General features: G+C 43.5%; 1 protein-coding gene across 2 annotated transcripts in view; it reads left to right on the top strand.

Annotated features, from left to right (window-relative positions):
- TBC1D30 (TBC1 domain family member 30) overlaps positions 1-20,661 on the top strand; it is an 81,244-nt gene that overhangs the window by 45,603 nt on the left and 14,980 nt on the right. For both annotated transcript variants that reach the window (XM_045873039.2, XM_045873040.2), the window contains 5 exons: positions 361-486; positions 2,742-2,927; positions 7,595-7,763; positions 9,837-10,005; positions 14,187-14,292. In XM_045873039.2, the coding sequence (XP_045728995.1) occupies positions 361-486; positions 2,742-2,927; positions 7,595-7,763; positions 9,837-10,005; positions 14,187-14,292 (756 nt within the window). The remainder of the gene's footprint in view (positions 1-360; positions 487-2,741; positions 2,928-7,594; positions 7,764-9,836; positions 10,006-14,186; positions 14,293-20,661) is intronic.

Below are 20,661 nucleotides of genomic sequence, written 5' to 3'. Positions count from 1 at the left end.
AGTACAGAGAGCAATTCTGAGCCAAATATAACAAGCTCAGAAGGTAATATAGCTAATCCAGTGAACTGAAATGAGAGTTGAAGATTTTTTTTTTCTTAACAATATCCCTAATGGCTGAATCATTGCTTGGTGCATAGTAGGAACTCAGCAAATATTAATGGAAAGAATAAATGAAAGACCCTAATTGGTGCAATTCAGTATAGCAGACATTTCAATGAAAAGTTGATTTCTACTTGTGGACTCTATTTGGTCTAGGATCAGTTCCCATTTTCTTGTTAGATGCAATAACTATTTTTTAACAAAGAAAGGTAAAATTATATATTTTACGTTAGCATTCTTCTTTATCTGTTAATATTTTAGGTTTGGTTGACCTTGGCAGATCATTATTTGCACAGTATAGCTATTGATTGGGACAAAACCATGCGCTTCACTTTCAATGAAAGGAGTAATCCTGATGATGACTCGATGGGAATTCAGATAGTCAAGGTAAGGCCCCTGAGTTTGGCCTGTTGTCCTGACTTAAAAGGAGGTTTCTAGGAGCCAGATGTTCCCTGGACAGAGGATCAAACCTTATGGTCTGAATATCCGTATATTTTCTACTTTCTTATTCCATTAGTTAACAGCCTTTTAATGGGAACTTTGACTGTCTTGTTTTCATAAATTTGCATGTTGGCAGTAAGAAGAAAATGTTCCTATTCATATTCTATTTATTTATCTTGCTCACTTGATAGGAGATTGATTCTTTAGCATGGGTCAGTGCTGTTAGCTGGATTTTTACATAAAAGTTACAGGTTGGGAAATTTAAAGTTAAGTATATTTCATATTAGAATAATTGGGTTCTTATTAGGGTCTTTGATAATTTCTTAACTGCCAATTTATGAAGATAGATTGATGGGTCTACTTAAAACCAGATGGTCAAGGGTTCAAGCCAGCTGTGGCGGCAGCTGTGATTTGCCTACTGGGATTATTACAATTGATTAGGGCCTGTTGCCAAAAGCCAAGGTTGCTGATTCAATTTGATCCCACTCTTGTTCTCTTACATAAGCCTCTAGCACATGGCTTTTGATTTTATATGAGTTCATTACACTGTAAGGCTAGGCTGGGGTTTTAAAACGGAAGTTGTCTCTCATAAATTTTGGCCACCAAAATTTGGTTAAGGTTTTGACAGATTTGAAGATACTTTTTCCATGAAGAAGTACTAACTGAAAGGAGATACTTTGTGACCTAACTTGGTCCGTTTCAGACAAATATTAAAAACAATGATGAAATTCTATTTTGTATGTTTTAAAAGCCTGGACACTGTCCATATTTCAGCTGTTTATTTGAGATTTCAGAATATTTCTCAGAGATGAAGTATTCCATATTTGAAATATTTTCTCTTTGTTTAAGTTGTGAGTTAAAGCGGTATACATTTTATAACAATCATGTTAAGAGGATCTTTCATTTTTCTCATTGAAGTGAATGCTGTGTCAGTAAAATGACATTAGCTCCTGAAAATCATAGTCTCTGCTTAGTTATTAAATTATATATATTGCCCTCATTAAATATTAAAGCGCAAGAGATGTTTATTTTTTATACAAATTTATAAAACAATTTGGATAGATTTTTCTGTCTTGGACAGAATGATTTTCCTGTCTCTCTACAGTACAGATTGCATTTTTGCCTTTTTTTTTTTTTACATATTGCCAGTTTATTTCTTTGATCCAGTTTGACACCATCAACATTAACTGATTCCTGAACTGATATGATATGTACTCAATGGCAATTTTTCTTTCAATTCTTCTGGTCTGCACAGAGGAGGTTCTTTGTAGGTGCCTTCCTAACAACAGCTCATAGCTGGAATTTACATTTTTACCATACCATTTAGATGCAGTGCTAAGGATTTAAAATAAATGCTGGCAACTGGAGACCTTTTTTTCCCCTTCCCTTCTGTCATTCACCTGCATGTACCTCGGGATACCTAACTGATCCAGGGTGAGTGTTGCTAGTAAGGTAACACAGCACAAAGAAGCCTATCGTTCTTTCCAAGATGATGAAAGTATTTAGGGAGATTTCCAGTTAATAACCTCTCGTTTGAAAGATAATTAGTGCTGTCTCTTTAAAAATGTCTTTTCAGTAGCTCACTGGAAATGATGGGTTCTTATTGTCACTGTTTGCCTTAACATCACATCACCTTCAGACCCGTGATATGAATTCCAGGCCCAGACTGGCTGGAATCTGGATGGTTTCTCCTTGATATTATTTAGAGTTTTGATAGCTGGGTATTACATCGTGTTTCAGAGAAAGGAATAATGTTAGTATCTCCGCTACATATGTTGAAATGACTCTTGTTTTATCTGAGACATAGTATTAAACTGTCAATTTATATAGAACTATAATGTAATTTTTGTTAATTCTGAGTCATTTTTGTATTCTGGAAACACTTTAAATTTTAACAGAAAATTATAAAGAAGTTTAGAAAATTTGCCTGACTGAAATTCCCCTTGACAATGTTCAAGTCCACTAATCTCAATAAAACTGGAAAAAAAAATGTATCTTAGCAAATTAGAAAACATTAGGAAAAAGAAAATTCAAAAAATTGTTTTCGCCCATGTGTATAGAGTACATAAACATTTTTAAAAACTAAAATCCATGCTGATAATCTGATTCTGTTTAATGCTGAGGCAGAGTTATAATTAAAGTCATTTTTTGGAGAGAATATAAGGAACCATTTAAAAAAAAATATTGTTTGCCTTCTTCAGGACCTTCACCGCACGGGCTGCAGTTCTTACTGTGGCCAGGAGGCTGAGCAGGACAGGGTTGTGTTAAAACGGGTCCTGTTGGCCTATGCCCGATGGAACAAGAATGTTGGGTACTGCCAAGGCTTTAACATCCTGGCCGCTCTAATTCTGGAAGTAGTGGAAGGCAATGAAGGGGATGCACTGAAAGTGAGTATGAGGCTCTGAAGAGAGCAGTTGAAATTCTTCTGAGAGTGAAATACCTGAACTGTAATTCCTCTTTCTTGATGTCCCACCCCCTTCCAAGGTGTTTGCTGCACCTTTGTAATGACCCAGAATCAGCATTTCCCCCACGTTAAAGCCAGGTCAAGTGACGGACTCATGTAGCTGCCAGATGTGAGGAGAATGATTATGTTTTTGGCCCCATTTATAAAGCATCACATTTTTAAAGCAAGTTGAATACTAATTGTGTTAATTATGCATGGCTTGTAACGAATTAGCTACTTAAAATAGCAAACATGGTTTACCTCACAGTTTCTTTGAGTCAGGAATCTGGGTGCACCTTAGCTGGCTCAAAATCCTATCGTTGTGGCACCCAAACTGTTGGCTGGGTCTGCAGCCTCATCTGAAGGCTCAGTTGGGGACAGCATTCACTTCCAAGTTCATGTGGTTGTTGGCAAGACTTAATTCCTCACACGTGGCCGGACCAAGGACCTAAGTTCCTGGCTGGCTGTTGGCTGGAGACCTTTTTTAGTTCTTTGCCATGTCTCCATCTTACAAGGTGGCTGGCATCCCTCAGAGTGAGTAAGAGAGTAAAAGAGAGTGAGCAAGGTAGGAGAGATTAAGTTGCAGATTTGTGACCTAATCAGAAGTTACATTCCATCATTTTTGCCATATTCTGTTCATTAGAAGCCAGTCACTAGGTCCAGCTCTTACTCAAGGGGAAGGGCTTGTATAAGGATATGACTACCAAGAGGCGGAAGTCACAGGGTGTCCTGTTAGAAGCTGCCTACTCCACAAGTTATGTTTAATTCTGGTTGGATCTTCTTACTGGGTTGCTTTACTATTCATAGACGGGGGGAGGTATGGAGGAGGTAAGCTGAGAGTGCATGTATATGATGGAAGGTATTTGCATGGAGAAAGGTTATGGAAGTGAATTATATTTTATTATCTTTTAATCTTCGATGCCTAGAAGCTTTATTAGTAAAAACATTCTGGAAACACTTTGAGATGGGTTACAAGCAATTTAAGCTTATAAATTGGAATGTGAGTCCGTGAGTCACCAGAAATAATCTTTATGAGAAATGAAGCATTTCACATGCACAGGATGGCTACTTCCTTATGAGTTTGGGGCAATATGGGGTTGCTAATTCATATTTGAACCCTCAAACTGCTGTTGGTTGCAATGCTTTGTGATGGGTGGGATGGTATTGATTGGTATTCAAGAGCCTCCCCCAACCCCAGCCTTATGTTTGATTGTGGTAAATACCTTAGTGATAGTCCCAGTCACTGACTAATGTCATACGGGAAAACAAATGTTCCTCCTGGTTTCATGTGCATCATGGTGGAATTAATTATAAACCCAGCCTGACCTAGTCTAAATCTGTATTCACCCTTTCCTTTCTTCCATTCCTGTACTTAAGGAAAACAGTTCTGAAACTACTTGTTCATCAAATAAAGTGGGGGAGGGGACATATATGAGTTTAAAACACTTTTTATTAAGCCTTTTTTTTACTCAGTCTATCAGCTTTAGTCGATTTATTCTTTTCAGATGTAATTTCTGTGACTATAAAATGAGAACTGTTGAGAAGTTGGAATAAGCAATTCGGGTTAGGAGTGAGGTGGAGAGATCTGGGGGAGGGGACATACATGCCAATCAAATCATGAAAGAAACCCCTGAGAAACTAAAAATTCACATAAAAAAGATAGATGAGATAAAGCTGAGGAACTGAATATTTATATTCTGCTTCTAAGAAAATGAACTCTCTGAAATGAAATGACATCATCGTCATTTTGGAGTCTTTTGGTTAGACATTGAATATGCAGAGGAAAATTGGATTCATGAAGAATCACTTCAGATGCAAAGGAAAATATCGGGGGTCAATGTTTTTCAGCAGCTGTTTTTCCTCCTGCAAGTTTTAAATATTAGGCAAATATATAATTTGAGAAGTAAGTAAACCATTTTGTGTGCTTTTCAGCACTTATTGTTTTTTTCTTAGTAACTGTTTTTAACTATTTGTTAAAACATTGAGGCTCCATTATTTACTTTTAAAAAAAATACATAATTTTTTTTAGAGCAGTTTCAGGTTCACAGCAAAATTGAGAGGAGGAAGGTACAGAGATTTTCCATATGCCTCCTGCCCCCACACATGTACAGCTTCCCCCACTATCAACATCCCCCACTAAAGGTACATTTGTTACATTCCATGAACCTATATCAACATGTCGTAATCACCTAAAGTGCATAGTTTACATTAGGATTCACCCTTGGTGTTGTACATTCTATGGGTTAGACAAATGTTTAGTGACATGTCTTTATCGTTATAATATTCATACAGAGTGTGTTTACTACCCTAACAATCCTCTGTGCTCTGCCTGGTCATCCCCCCTGCCCTTCCACCCTGGCAAACACTGACCTTTTTGCCATCTCTACAGTCTTGCCCTATCCAGAATGTCACATAATGGTTGGAATCATACAGTATGTAGCCTTTTCAGATTGGCTTCTTTCACTTTGTAGTATGCATTTAAGGTTCCTTCCTGTCTTTTCATGGCTTGGTGGCTCATTTATTTTTAGTGCTGAATAATACTCCATTGTCTGGATGTGCATAGTTTGTTTATCCATTCACCTACCGAGGGACATCTCTGTTGCTTCCAAGTTTTGGCAAATATGAATAAAGCTGCTATGAACATCTGTGCACAGGTTTTTGTGTGGACGTGAGTTTTCAGCTTCTTTGGGTAAATACCAATGAGTGTGATCGCTGGTTGATATGGTAAGAGTATATTTAGTTTTGTAAGAAACCACCAAACTGTCTTCCATAGTGGCTGTACAGTTTTGCATTCCCCCCAACAATGTGTAAGAGTTCCTGTTGCTCCACATCCTTGTCAGCTTTTGGGGTTGTGAACATTCCAGATTTTGGCCATTCTAATAGTTGTGTGCTGTGGTATCTCATTTTAATTTGAATTTCCCTGATGACATATGATGTGAAGGATCTTTTCATATACTTATATCCCATCTGAATACATCTTTGGCCAAGTACCTGTTAAAGTGTTTGGCCCATTTTTAGTCACATTATTTTACCTTGAGTTTTAAGAATTCTTTGTGTATTTTGGATAACAGTCTTTTATCAGCTATGTCTTTCACAAATATTTTCTCCCAGTCTGTGGCTTGCCCTCTCATTCCCTTGACATTGTCTTTCACAAAACCAAAGTTTTTAATTTTGAAGTCTAGCTTACCAGTGATTTCTTTCATGGATTGTATCCTTGCTGTTGCATCTAAGAAGTCATCACCATTCCCAGGGTCATCTAGGCTTTGTTGCCTTCTGAGAGATTTACAGTTTTGCACTTTACATTTAGGTCTGCGATCTCTTTTGAGTGAATTTTTTTTTTGTGTGTGTGAAAGGTGTAAGGTTTGTGTCTAGATTTATTTTTTGGCATGTGGATGTCCAATTGTTCCAGCACCATTTGTTGAAGAGACTATTTTTACTCTATTGCCATTATTTATCCTAACTTTTTTTTTTTTTTAAGATCTAATGTGTGGTCTTCAAAATATATTAGTGGGTGGAGTGACATACCTAACATTACACTCAGGACCTCCTTTCTCCACACAGATGGAATATACTGTACTCCTTTTATTGCTAAGCTCCACCTGCCAAGTCTTGTAATAAAGGTCTCAGAGGGACCCTCTCAAGAGTACGGCCCAGCCCTTATTGACTTAGTCAAAACAATGGCCCTAAAAAGTAGAAATTACAAGCCAGAGATGAGGGAAAGATGGGCCCTTGTCAGGTCTGGGAGATAATTTTCTTGGAAAATAGAGTTTTGTGTTAGACTGAAAATTAAAATGTGAGACCATCATATAGGGCCAGCTATGATTTTATTCTTAATTTTGTTTTTCCTGTGCTCTGGGGAGGGAGTGGTCTTCTAGGGAGGGAGGAACACAGCAGAGCATATGAGCTGACAGGGGAAGGACCAGAGATTGACATATAGAACTCTTGTGTTTTGCTGGGTCATTCTTGTGGTTCTTGACCTCTTAGCAAAGGTAACACAAATTTAAAAAGTAAGAATGAAAGTAGTAATTTGAAGAACTTGTGAGACAATCTTACGAAAGAAAGCCAGATTTTGAAAGTACCATGTGTTCAAACAAAACCCTTGTTGCATTCACCTGGGAGAGGAAAGTGGATCAAAAGCCGCTCCCAGTTCTATTAACTGGGTTATTCTAAGTGCATCTCGAGACTTGCTTTCGTTGGGGGGGTTTATAATGGTTCAGCTCTTGGTTTTCATAAGAAGGTTGTGAAACTGCTGATGTCAGGGAGCCAGTGTTAGGATTCCCGCTGGCTGCTGATGGGGCATGTGCTTCATCACTTCTGAGTGAGGCTGAGGGTTTGCCAGCACAGCTCCTTAGGGGCTGAACTCAGATCTAGTGGCCCATCTAGAAACTTTAGACAGCAGTGGACTATGGGTCTGAGTTACTTTAATAATTATGCCACTCACTCCTTACCTGGCATGGAGATGAGCCTTGAAAGTCCAGAACATTCGGTACTGACACATTGGAAGGATGGTGTGCTTTGGCTAACTGCATTTTTGAATATGTTCCTTCTATTTAGGACATGTGGGGATCCCAGTTTTTAGGAAGCAATCTTACTCTTTATCTTTTTCTTCAGATTATGATTTACCTTATTGATAAGGTACTCCCTGAAAGCTATTTTGTCAATAATCTCCGGGCTTTGTCTGTGGATATGGCTGTCTTCAGAGATCTCTTGAGACTGAAGCTCCCCGAATTATCTCAGCACCTGGATACTCTTCAGAGAACTGCAAACAAGGAAAGTGGAGGTAGTGATGACTCAGTGCTGTTACACCTTTGAAAATATTTTACTTCCCTGATTCCACAGTACACCTGAGCCTAAACCTTGAGCGGAAATACTTGTTTTCAGGTATTTCTGTTAATGAGCATTTGGTGCAATGAAATAGGTGGTTAGAGAACAAAAACACAACTGAAAAACATCATAGGGCCACATGTTGAACCTCCGAGTGGTCCTGGTTGGGAAGTCCATCAAGAACCGAATACTTTACCAGTCCCGGATTGACACCTAAAATGATATAGTGCACTCTGGATGAAGAGTGGAATCCATGTCTTACCATCTAGTTAAACTGCTCTCAGCTGGTACCAACCCACAGGAGTTCTTTAAAGCTGAGCAACAGTAAAATTTCGCACAGACTGTGGTTTTCCCTGAACCATGGAGCCTGTGGAGAGAGGAATACACATCTTCCTTAAGTTCTAGGAGATAAACCAACAGTCTTTCGGATTAAAATGTTCAGTGCTCCTTTTATCTATCCATGGTAAGGGTATTTAGATTTACTGGAGACGGATGGCTCAGCTCTTTCTGGAGAAGGGCTCCCCAGGACCTCCAGGTAGCTTCGGAGCCCTGGGTTGAGGCAGGGATGGAGACTCTGCTCTGCAAGCGGCCCCAAGTCGCTGCTTTCTGGTGGGCATCGCCCAGCCTGCTGAAGCGCCCGAGCTCACGGCTGTGGTTGTACCCACTGCCTGCACTTGCCTGGCTAGGTGCAGGGTACCAGGAAGAATAATGAAGTCTGGTGTGTTTCCTGTAAATGGTTGCCAGTTCCCCACCCATGCATTTAAATCTGGGAAAATATGAAAGGATGTGAGGACCTAATCGGTAATTATAAGACCCTGGAAATTTTAGTGACGCCTGGGTGTCTGTCAGCATTTCCTTCTCAGCCATTTGAATCTCCTTTACTTTGGTTGCGCAGTGTCATTGTGCACCTGTGGGGATTTCATAATGCGTCCAGATACACTGCCTGTCCCATGTCAGACATGCTTTCCCGGGCTCCACTTTTTCCTCCAAATGTCCTGCACTTGCCCATAAGCACTGCCCTCAGATTCTAAGTCTCTGAACAATGATGCTCCTTTGTTCTTGAGGAAGAAGAGAGAAAATGAGTGCAGGAGAATAGAGCCCTTTTGGCTTATCCTTGGGTAAATGCGTAGTCTAATTCAGAGGGAGGATCAGTTTAAATATCTACATTTTTATGTTTCATAAAATACATAGCTAATGCCATCAGGGGAAGTAGGAGGGAGCTCTGTGTTTTTGGCGAACTCAGAAACTTCAGTGTGAGCTGTGTGTGTAGTTTAGTTCACAATATTTTAAAATTTCATGTTGTTTAATCTCCAAATACCTTAGGCTTTTCCAGCTCTCTTTCTGTTATGATTTCTAGTTTAATTCCACTGTGGTCTGAGAGCTGGGCATAATTTAAGAAGTAGACAAGTAATGAGCAATGTTTTATCATCAGCATTTGAATAAAAGTGGACTTTAGGAGGTTTTGAAAATTGGATTCTGCTTTTAAGAGGCTAAAATCCTTTCTTTTTATCCTGTTTTTGGTGAGGAGAACATTCTCTTTAATTTTCAGCACCCCACAATAGGTAGAGACAAATTAAGTTTTAGGTTAAGATATCTGCAATATCAGGGTGCCTGGGTGGCTCAGTGAGTTAAACATCTGCCTTTGGCTCAGGTCATGATCTCAGGGTCCTGGGATCGAGCCCCAGGCTGGGCTCCCTGCTTCTCCCTCTCCCTCTGCCTGCTGCTCCCCTTGGTTGTGCGTGCGCGCTCTCTCTCTCTCTGTCAAATAAGATCTTTAAAAAAAAGATTTCTGAACTATCGTATAAAGAATTTGTGAAAATCCCTTATTGAGATTTTCTTTAATCAAACACACCTATGTTCTTCCAAAAAGAGGAAAGAGAAAAAGGAGGAAAGAACCAGAATTTAGAGATCTAAAGAAATCAGCCAGGAAATGTAACATATTTGGTGGACATGGATGATTGAACAAAGCTATTTTATATCTTGCAAAGCATCTATTCTGAAGAAACACAGAGTGTTTGTTTTATTTCAGGTGGATACGAGCCCCCACTTACGAATGTCTTCACGATGCAGTGGTTTCTGACTCTCTTTGCTACATGCCTCCCTAACCATACAGTCTTAAAGATCTGGGATTCAGTCTTCTTTGAAGGTTCAGAAATCATCTTGAGAGTGTCGCTGGCCATCTGGGCAAAATTAGGAGAGTAAGTGATTTCCCCATTTTGTTCTGTTCCGTGGTGTGGAGGGCCTTAAGCAATTTTGTGCTCTAATGTGAAAAGCATCTATATTTAAGTAGGAGCAATAGAGAAAGTTGGGAAATAGTTGAATTGCTTTAGCCTTCTGAAATCTTAGTTGGCTGATTCTTGATTGTTGGGGGGCAAATAGAATCTATGTTGGGGAAGGGGGCAGGCTTTTCCAGGTCTGTAGATCTCCTCCTCCTCAGTGCTAGTGTTCTGGCTGGTTTACTCTGCAGCCTCTCCCCAGTCTCTAGTTGGGAAGATGGGGAGGGCGAGGAACGAGATAGAAGAGGAAGGTCGGAGAGGAGTAGCTGTGTTTGTTGATTATAACATTCACAATTTGGATGATTTTTGAATCCTTAGTATTTATTTAGTTCTGTCCTTCAGGGTCATGATAAAATTAAATGAGATAATATGTATAAGGTATCTCTGTGGTGCTTAGTACATAGTCCAGAGTAGAACACACAGAGGGCACCTGGTTGGCTCAGTTGGTAGAGCATGCGACTCTTGATCTCAGGGTCGTGAGTTCAAGCCCCACTTCGGGTGTGGATCCTACTTAAAAAAAATAGTAGAACACATGGAACTTCTTTCCTTTCATCAAGCATTAATTCTGTGATGAAATCTGTTACTACCACACATATTACCACATAGATGTTACTTACATTTGTTACCAGTAGCAGGACTGTAAAAAGGAGGATATTTTCACCCATCTCTAATATATTATGACTATTATGTTAAAATTCTACCTTCTGGGTAATGGAAGGGACATTAGGATGAAATTTTTATAGTTAAGAGGCAGAGAAGTTTTTAATGTTTCTTTCCTAGAGCTATAAATGACTTGAGTGGATACTCATAGACAACATGTCAGAAAACTAATAAATCACTGACAGTATTTTGTTTCAAAAACCTTTTAACTAGTCTTTTTATTTATGATAAGTTGTTTCCTGGAGACTTGCAGTATTTCATACTTTTTTGCAAGAAAGATCCACCAACTATCAATTCAGGGATTTAGAAAGATCATTATTGTGTATAAATATTTTGAAACATCACATAGCTATCTCCTTTGCTTTTGTTTTATGGTACACTGTTTTTGAGCTGGGCAAATAAATGAGTCTACTGGGGATTTGGCACGCTGTTTACTTATCTTTTCATTCCCCCCCTCCCCCCATAACGAGATCTTTCTGCAGTTCTACATTTCCAACCTACTCTATGCCTGAAGCTCTTTGAACTTTGATAGTGTCTGTGGGTGGGATAGGCTAGTTACTGGGTAACTAGTTTATGGGGTTAAAATAGTGTAGCACTTTGTGCTGAGTCCGTTTCAGTCACCTTTGTGCTAGTTCTTAGTTATGGGGCAGGAGGAAAAGAAGAGATTCTGGTTTTACTCCCCCCTATCCATTATGTGTAGGATCAGAATTTATTTGTCTAGTCCTCCCAGGGATGTCACACTGTGGACCAGCATTGCTCTAAGCACTCTAGATGTGAAACTAACTCATTTAGTCCTCGCCATCATTTTATGAGGTAGGTATTGTTCTCACCCCCATTTTACAGATGTGGGAACTGAGCCACAGAGAAGTTAAGTGAATTGCCCAAGGTCACCCAGTAAGTGGAAGGGCCTGATTTTGAATTCAGATATCCTAGCTCTAGGATCTGCACTTTTTTTCTTATTTAAGATTTTATTTTTTTTTTAATATATTTTTTAAAGATTTTATTTATTTATTTGAGAGAGAGAATGAGAGAGAGCATGAGAGGGGGGAGGGTCAGAGGGAGAAGCAGACTCCCCGCTGAGCAGGGAGCCCAATGTGGGACTCGATCCCGGGACTCCAGGATCATGACCTGAGCCGAAGGCAGTCGCTTAACCAACTGAGCCACCCAGGCGCCCTAAGATTTTATTTTTAAGTAGTCTTTACAACTAATGTGGGGCTCAAACCCACAACCCCAAGATCCAGAGTCACGCGCTCTACCACTGACTGAGCCAGCCAGGTGCCCCTAGAATCTGCACTTTTAGTAATGTGAATCTACTGATACTAAACAGGTATTGTTTATGAAGTTCAGGGGATATAGGAATCACACTGGTGGGACTTTAAATGTTTCAGCGTCTTTGCTCACTACACTTCTACGTGTTTTGAGCATGCCACTTGTTACGCGAAAGAAAGGGCAGCCAACACAGGTCACCCAAGAGCCTACAGTGCCATCATTATGTCAGGCAGCTTAAACACATGATCTCATTCGGTTCTCCGCATAACCCTGGGAAGTAGGCAGGATTCTTCTCCTGCCCTTCCCAGTGCGAAAGCTACCCCAGGAGGGTGAATTGACTAGCTCATGGTCACATAGCTCATTAGTCGCAGAGCTTGGGACTTAATCTTTCTGACTCCAGTGTCTGTATCCCTCCCCCACAAACTTTCCACTGGAAAAATCATGAACAACAGATCCATGGGACCTCTCCATTCCCCTTACTCCTGCAACTTGGCATTTCTTCTTCTCACACCACGGGTGCTTTGGGAATATGTAAGCTGGGGCCTCTTGGCGCACTTTCCCTGGCGTCTCTCCTGTATCCTTTCTCCTCTGACGCTCTGCGTTGCCTTGCTCCCTCACGTGGCATCCTGGCCAGCGAGGTGTTTCCTCCCTGGTCTCCCTGTCATACCCTACACTTGCCACGGGACCTCCAGCTAACCTTGCCGAGGGCACATCTGTTCCCACACTCCCTGGGAAGTGCCTTTCAGTGACTCTTGCCCCGAAGAGGCTCAGCAGGCACGTGCCCTCTGCTGTCTGCAGTTCTGTATGTACCCTCCCTCTTGCCGTCGCCCTCTGGCCATGCGGGCCTCCTGGCCACCTTTGTTTGCGTGGAGCTCCATGCAGGACCTGGAAAGGGCCTGCCGTCTCCTGCATCCACGTCTTTGGAAAGTTTTTTCTTCCTTTGTCAGCCTGGAGAATATTTTTCAGAACTCATCTGAAGCATTATTTCCCTTCCTCACCCTTCAGGGTAAACTTAACCACTTTTTCAATTATGCCCACATGCCACTCTCTAGTTTTGTAATAACACTTCAACAGTCTATTTCATTTAATGGCAGTGGGATTGAAGAGCACTCCAGAAACGGAAGTTTTTCCATCATCATGTTTCTTTTGGATGGCCCCATGGAAATTCCCTGACATTACTGTATGTCAAAGTGTATGTCTTATGGTTGGTGGGCATAATTATCCTACTGTACAAAGAACTTTGTAATAGAGAATACAAACACACAGTACTTTTGCTTTATTTTCAAATACATATTTATTTACTTATTTGTTTGTTTTTCTGTGCCAGAAGGGCTGTTTTATTAAAACACGGGGACAGGACCCGTGGGTGGGAAGAGCTGCCCACGGTGCTCTTTGCTTTAGACTATTCCTTTTTTTCCCCTTCTAGATGAAGGGTGAAAGTCTAACCTGCCTTATAGGTTGCCAGGTGACAGATTTCTTTATTTACATGTAGAACCAAATGCAAGAAGCAGGGTGTAATTTCCAGCTGGCTTTGGTGCCCGGAGAAGAACTGAAACATTTCTGTCTGTGAAAGCATCCTGTGAATGATGAAATAGGCAGAAAAGTTCTTGTTGTTGTATTTCTCATCTTTCACCTGTGTGGTTTGGTTTCAGTCTATCAATGATATCACCATTTTGCAGATGAAGAGCCCCAGATTCCTTACAGGGGGTGATTGTTCTTCAGTACCCAATTTTGTTAGTTGTTAGTTCTGATCGGTGGTGGGCATTCTGAGATGTAGACTGTGTCACAGGAAAATAATAAAGATGCCACAGGTGGGGCTGTGAGGCTGGTGAGCAGATAGGAAAGATAGGAACTCACCTGTAATAAGTACCTCTAAGCTGCCTTTGGTGTTTTTTTGCAGACTGTGTACCAGGATTGTGATTTTTAAAAAAAATCAGCAAAAATGGGTTTATTTGGGAATAGCAGAGAATTGCAAGCCAGGACATGCAAACTATGACCAAGCCATAGGCAAGTGCCTAGGATTGTGATTTTTGTTGATTGCTAACTTGATTTTTGTTGATTGATTGCTAACTTTGATGGCAAGAGGCGACACATCCTTTTGCACCTGCAATATATACCTGATAAACAGCATGGGGGTCCTAAACATTTTCTTCTTCTGTCCTTTCTTTACCTAGGCAGATAGAATGCTGTGAGACAGCAGATGAATTCTATAGCACCATGGGGCGCCTTACCCAGGAGATGCTAGAGAATGACCTTCTGGAAAGCCACGAACTCATGCAGGTGAGTGGGCAGCATGGCCCCACCTCAGGGAACCTGGGGAGATATGTTTGGCCAGCCCTCAGATTTAGTTGTTCACTTGACCACAAGTCTATATATAATTTGGTCAGAATCTATGTCACAAGAGGAAGGAAGAAATGAATAATGGATATTTGTTATGCTTCCATTCAAGCTGTGTTGCTTTAAAGTCCAACCTCCAAAAATCCCCCAAAACTTTTGAATCTGATTTTTTTTTAGATTTATTTATTTCTTTGAGAGAAAGAGAGAGAGTGTGTGAGCACGGGAGGGGCAGAGGGAGAGAATCCTCAAACAGACTCCCCACTGAGCAGAGAGCCTGCCATGATGGGGGACTTGATCGCAGGACCCTGAGGTCATGACCTGAGCTGAAATCAAGAGTCAGATGCTCAGCTGACTGAGCAACTCAGGCACCCCTGAATCTGATTTTTAACCTTTTAAAGGGAGACTTGTGGGGCAACATAAATATTTTGGGGGAGAAATTGAGGATAAAAAGGAGCTTATTCTTTTAATTTAATTTAATTTATTTATTTGAGAGAGAGAGAGAGGGGAGGGTCAGAGGGAGAAGCAGACTCCCTGCTGAGCAGGGAGCCTGATGTGGGGACCTGATCCTGGGACTTCAGGATCATGACCTGAACCGAAGGCAGTCGCTTAACCAACTGAGCCACCCAGGCGCCCAAAAGGAGATTATTCTAATCAGCATTTTGGTTTGTTTTACCCATATTTTCTACTCCTGTTACTGTGTATTTTTTTAAAAGATTTTATTTATTTATTTGAGAGGTGGAGAGAGCGAGCACGGTGGGGTGGGGGTGTGGTGTAGAGGGAGTGGGGAGCAGGGAGCAGGGAGCCCGGCGAAGGGCTCGATCCCAGTACCCTGGGATCTATGTACTAGTAGTAAGTTTTAATGGGGAAGAGTTGAAGGATTTTGTTATTTTCTGGCATGTTATTATATCTCAATATCGTATTCACGAAGGCGTTAAAATTGATAGTATAGAAAAGACAGCAAATTTGTTAACATTGTCTCTTCTGTTAGGTTCTGTAATATAATTTTACCCTTATTTTCCTCTGATGCTCCTGATTCCTTTGCCGGTTGTTCCCCTTGCCCACTGTGGGTCTTGTCCAACGCTGTCCTTGGGCCTTGTTTCCTTCTTTCTCTGTGGTTTCTCTCTCCTTTATCTGGGTTTCAGTTTTTACCCTTATGTTGGGTTCCATGTGTGAGATCATGTTTGGGTGCCGGGCCCAGTCAACAGGTTGGAAAACAAAGGCTCAGACCCACCCTGACTTAGGGCGTGAGAAGTGGGGAGTTTCTACTCCTCTGTTCGTTTCCTGGCGTCTCCGGCTCCTTGTCGGAATCCCTGATTTTTAGCAGACAGCTACCTGACTTGTTGAGAATGTTGACCACCCGATAGAACTTCCCTAAGCATTTGTGTTTTTTATTTCAGCTTTTCTTTGCATTCTCATCTCTTCTTCCTTCTTTCCTGTCTTAGAGGAGGAAGGGGTCTGTCTGATGCTGATGTCGATGCTCTGATCCCGACTCTTCTCACATGTCCCGGGGTCATTGCTGCATCATCGCTCATTCTCTCTCAGAGTGAGGTACCTTTTATTGAACAGGGCTCTGGGTGCGAGGTCCATGCTTGGCATTTTCCACGTATGGGGTCTTCTATGTCCTGCAGAACTGCCTGAATCGTATGCCCAAGGCAGGACTTTGGGATACCGTCCCTTCTCCCTCCCTCATGAAACTTCAGTGGCTACCTCCACGTACTGCCTACAAAATGAAGCATGGATTTCTCAGCTTAGCATCCAGTGCTCTTGACTGTCTGGCGTTAACCTGTCTTTTCAGCCATAGCTGCTCCGTTTTGTACCCTTGACTTATTCTAGTCAGGTCAAGCTGTCTTCCGTGCTCCCAGAAATCCCTGGGAATATGCCTCCTCTGTCCCTGTGACCCCTCTGCTCAGTCTTTCCCTTCTACCTCCACATGTTCAAGGCCTGCCTCCTCCTGAAGAGTTCCAGTTCAGATGCCATCTCCTTTGTGGAACATTCTCTGAGAGTCTCAACGAAAATCATCTCCCATTTCTCTGAATCACCATGGCACTTTCTTTATACGTCTCTCGTGAGCATTTATCACATTCTACCTTTTTTTTTTTTTTTAAAGATTTTATTTATTTATTTGACAGAGAGAGACAAAGCGAGAGAGGGAACACAAGCAGGGGAGAGGGAGAAGGAGAAGCAGGCTTCTGGCTGAGCAGGGAGCCCAATGCGGGGCTCGATCCCAGGACGCTGGGATCATGACCTGAGCCTAAGGCAGACGCTTAACGACTGAGCCACCCAGGTGCCCCCATCACATTCTACCTTAATTGAAGACCATCTTATTTCCTTAGTGATATTTTTAAGCTCCTTGAGGACAGGGACTGTGGTTTGCTTATAAACACTTAGCACTTTGCCTTTTATCAGAGCTGCTCAATAAATTTATTACTTTTCATTAAGCAAATACCTGTTGAGAGTCTGCTATTAGTTTCCTGCCTTCTCTCTTTCAATAAATGTTTGCTGAATTAAATAACACTCACAGTTGGTGGCCCTCCTTCTAGATTCTCTCTGCTCTAATACAATTGGCATTTTGCTGCCAGAGTGATCGTCCACACTGCTTGGGTCATTTCGTGGTTCTTCGTAACGCCTTCAATGATTTCTTGTTATTAACTGCAGTAAATAAAATGCTTCAGCCTAGTTTTCTAGGCCCTATATTAACGTCTCCAAATATTTTTGAGCATTTGTATCTGTCAGAAGACTTCCTTGAGGAAGATAATGATTGGTTTTACCTTCAAGGATGGCGTTGGTCCGGCTCTGTGTATGTGTGTGTATGTGTGGGGGTTCCTGCACACGTGAGATCGTGTGTGTGTGTGTGGTGCCTGCACACGTGAGATCGTGTGTGCATGTGTGAGGGGGTGCCTGCACACGTGAGGTCGTGTGTGTGGGTGTGTGTGTGGTGCCTGCACACGTGAGGTTGTGTGTGTGTGTGGTGCCTGCACACGTGAGGTCGTGTGTGTGGGTGTGTGTGTGGTGCCTGCACACGTGAGGTCGTGTGTGTGTGTGTGTGTGGTGCCTGCACACGTGAGATCGTGTGTGTGCGTGCGTGTGTGTGTGGTGCCTGCACACGTGAGATCGTGTGTGTGTGTGTGTGTGTGGTGCCTGTACACGTGAGGTCGTGTGTGTGTGGTGCCTGCACACGTGAGATCGTGTGTGTGCGTGCGTGCGTGTGGTGGCTGCACACGTGAGGTCGTGTGCGTGTGTGGTGCCTGCACACGTGATATCATGTGTGTGTGGGTGTGTGTGGGGTGCCTGCACACGTGAGCTCGTGTGTGAGTGTGTGTGTGGTGCCTGCACATGTGAGATCATGTGTGTGTGGGTGTGTGTGGTGCCTGCACACGTGAGATTGTGTGTTGCCTGCACACGTGAGATCATGTGTGTGTGGGTGTGTGTGTGGTGCCTGCACACGTGAGAGTGTGTGTGTGTGGGTGTGTGTGTGGTGCCTGCACACGTGAGCTCGTGTGGGTGTGTGTGTGGTGCCTGCACACGTGAGGTCGTGTGTGTGTGTGGTGCCTGCACACGTGAGCTCGTGTGTGTGTGTGTGTGAGGGGGTGCCTGCACACGTGAGGTCGTGTGTCTGTGTGAGTGGGGGTGCCTGCACACGTGAGATTGTGTGTGTGTGTGGTGCCTGCACACGTGAGATCATGTGTGTGTGGGTGTGTGTGTGGTGCCTGCACACGTGAGAGCGTGTGTGTGTGGTGCCTGCACACGTGAGAGCGTGTGTGTGTGTGTGTGGTGCCTGCACACGTGAGATCGTGTGTACATGTGTGTGGTGCCTGCACACGTGAGATCGTGTGTCTGTGTGTGGGGGGGTGCCTGCACACGTGAAATTGTGTGTGTGTGTGGTGCCTGCACACGTGAGGTCGTGTGTGTGTGTGTGTGTGGTGCCTTCACACATGAGATCGTGTGTGTGTGTGTGGTGCCTGCACACGGTGAGATCGTGTGTGTGTGGGGGGGCTGCCTGCACACGTGAGATCGTGTGTGTGTGTGTGTGTGTGGTGCCTGCACACGTGAGATTGTGTGTGTGTGTGTGTGTGGTGCCAGCACACATGAGATCGTGTGTGTGTGGGGGGGCTGCCTGCACACGTGAGGTCGTGTGTGTGTGTGCGCGCGTGTGTGTGTGTGGTGCCTGCACACGTGAGGTCGTGTGTGTGTGTGTGTGGTACCTGCACACGTGAGATCGTGTGTGTGGTGCCTGCACACGTGAGGTCGTGTGTGTGTGTGTGTGTGGTGCCTGCACACGTGAGATCGTGTGTGGGTGCCTGCACACGTGAGGTTGTGTGTGTGTGGGTGCCTGCACATGTGAGATCGTGTGTCTGTGTGTGTGGGGGTGCCTGCACACGTGAGATTGTGTGTGTGGTGCCTGCACACGTGAGATTGTGTGTGTGTGGGTGTGTGTGGTGCCTGCACACGTGAGCTTGTGTGGGTGTGTGTGTGGTGCCTGCACACGTGAGCTCGTGTGTGTGTGTGTGGTGCCTGCACATGTGAGATCATGTGTGTGTGTGTGTGTGTGTGGTGCCTGCACACGTGAGATCGTGTGTGTGTGTGTGTGGTGCCTGCACATGTGAGGTCGTGTGTGTGTGCGTGTGTGTGTGTGTGGTGCCTGCACATGTGAGGTCGTGTGTGTGTGTGTGTGTGTGGTGCCTGCACACATGAGATCGTGTGTGTGTTGGTGTGTGTGTGGTGCCTGCACACGTGAGATTGTGTGTGTGTGTGTGTGAGGGGGTGCCTGCACATGTGAGATCGTGTGTCTGTGTGTGTGGGGCTGCCTGCACACGTGAGATTGTGTGTGTGTGTGGTGCCTGCACACATGAGGTTGTGTGTGTGTGTGTGTGTGTGTGGTGCCTTCACACATGAGATCGTGTGTGTGGGTGTGTGTGTGGTGCCTGCACATGTGAAATCGTGTGCGTGTGAGAGGCAGTGGCGTAGAGCAGGAAGGGGATTCACGGTTGAGGGAGTGGCATGAGCAAAGGCATAGCCAGTGGTAAACTTTGCGGTGTGTGAAGGAAACTACAAGGAGCTTGGTATTCGGGGTGGGTATGGAAGACCACAGCCTGTGGTAAGGATTGGACTTGCCCTTTTAGGTCAGTGGTTGTGAAATCGTGCTTGCTGGAATTCTAGGGATTCTGTGGAGGCTTTGGAAAGGGAAAAAAGAAGACCTGAAAGGTCCTAAGGAGAGGAGGAAAGTAGTCTGAGTTGTGGCTTCTGTCAGATGCAGGCAGGGGCAGCTCTGTGAAGGGTGGACCTGAAGGGGTCAAGTCTGATAGCAGGAGCCCGTGAGAGGCAGTGATGGGTAGAAACAAGGATGGAGCAGAGATGATACTTAGATGGCGAAGTCGATAGGACTTGGCCATGGAAAATGGATACAGGGTGAGGGAGAAAGAAATGGGGAGACAAAGGCAACCGACAAGCCTCTGGCTTAGGAAGGCGAGCAGAAGGGTATGGGGGGAGGAAGACTCCATTCTGGCTGCCCTGTGCCTTACCTGTGCAAGGTGTTCCCACTACTTTGTGGCCGGAACCTTCTGCACTGGTCAGAGCTCTCTTCCCACCCGGCCATCTGTGCTCGTGCCTGGGCTTGTGGGCCCCTCTGACACTCTCTCTGTGCAAAGCTATGTGCCCACCTGGGCCCCGCTCACTCCCTTCTCTCCCCCACCCCCACACAGCCTCTCTTGTCTCAGCTCTCACCAACGAGGCCGCCTCGGTGTTCCTTCAGCACGTAAGAGTTTCAACAACTGACTCGATGCTAATTAGAGATGATTTTACATTTGTTGGTATTTTTTAAAATATGTTAATCTTATTTCTCTAATGAAGTGGTAAGTTCCTTAATGATAGGGGCCTCATTTTACTCTGTATCCTGGTAACACCTAGAGTACTGTTAAGAATACACCTGGTTGCTTAGTGAATACACAGACTCATAGAACACTGGAACTCGAGGCAGTGGTTCTCAAACTTGACTGTGTATGAGAAACCTCTCAGGAGTATGTTAGAATGCAGACATTTAGCCCATGGGTGATTCTGATGCAGATGGTTTTTAAACAACACTTAGGGAAACAGTGGTTTATTTTTTTTATTTTTAAATTTTTAAAAAGATTTTATTTATTTATTAGAGAGAGAGCGAGAGAGATCACGAGCAGGGGGGAGGGGTAGAGGGAGAAGCAGACTCCCTGCTGAGCAGGGACCAGGATGTGGGACTCGATCCCAGGACCCTGGGATCATGACCTGAGCTGAAGGCAGATGCTTAACCGACTGAGCCACCCAGGCACCCGGAAACAGTGG

Source organism: Mirounga angustirostris, unplaced genomic scaffold (assembly GCF_029215605.1).
Source record: "Mirounga angustirostris isolate CCGP_5_RB_7025 unplaced genomic scaffold, mMirAng1.0.hap1 SCAF_5, whole genome shotgun sequence".
Taxonomy (NCBI): domain Eukaryota; kingdom Metazoa; phylum Chordata; class Mammalia; order Carnivora; family Phocidae; genus Mirounga; species Mirounga angustirostris.
Note: the sequence above shows the minus strand (reverse complement) of the source record. Positions and strands in the feature narration are given on the sequence as shown.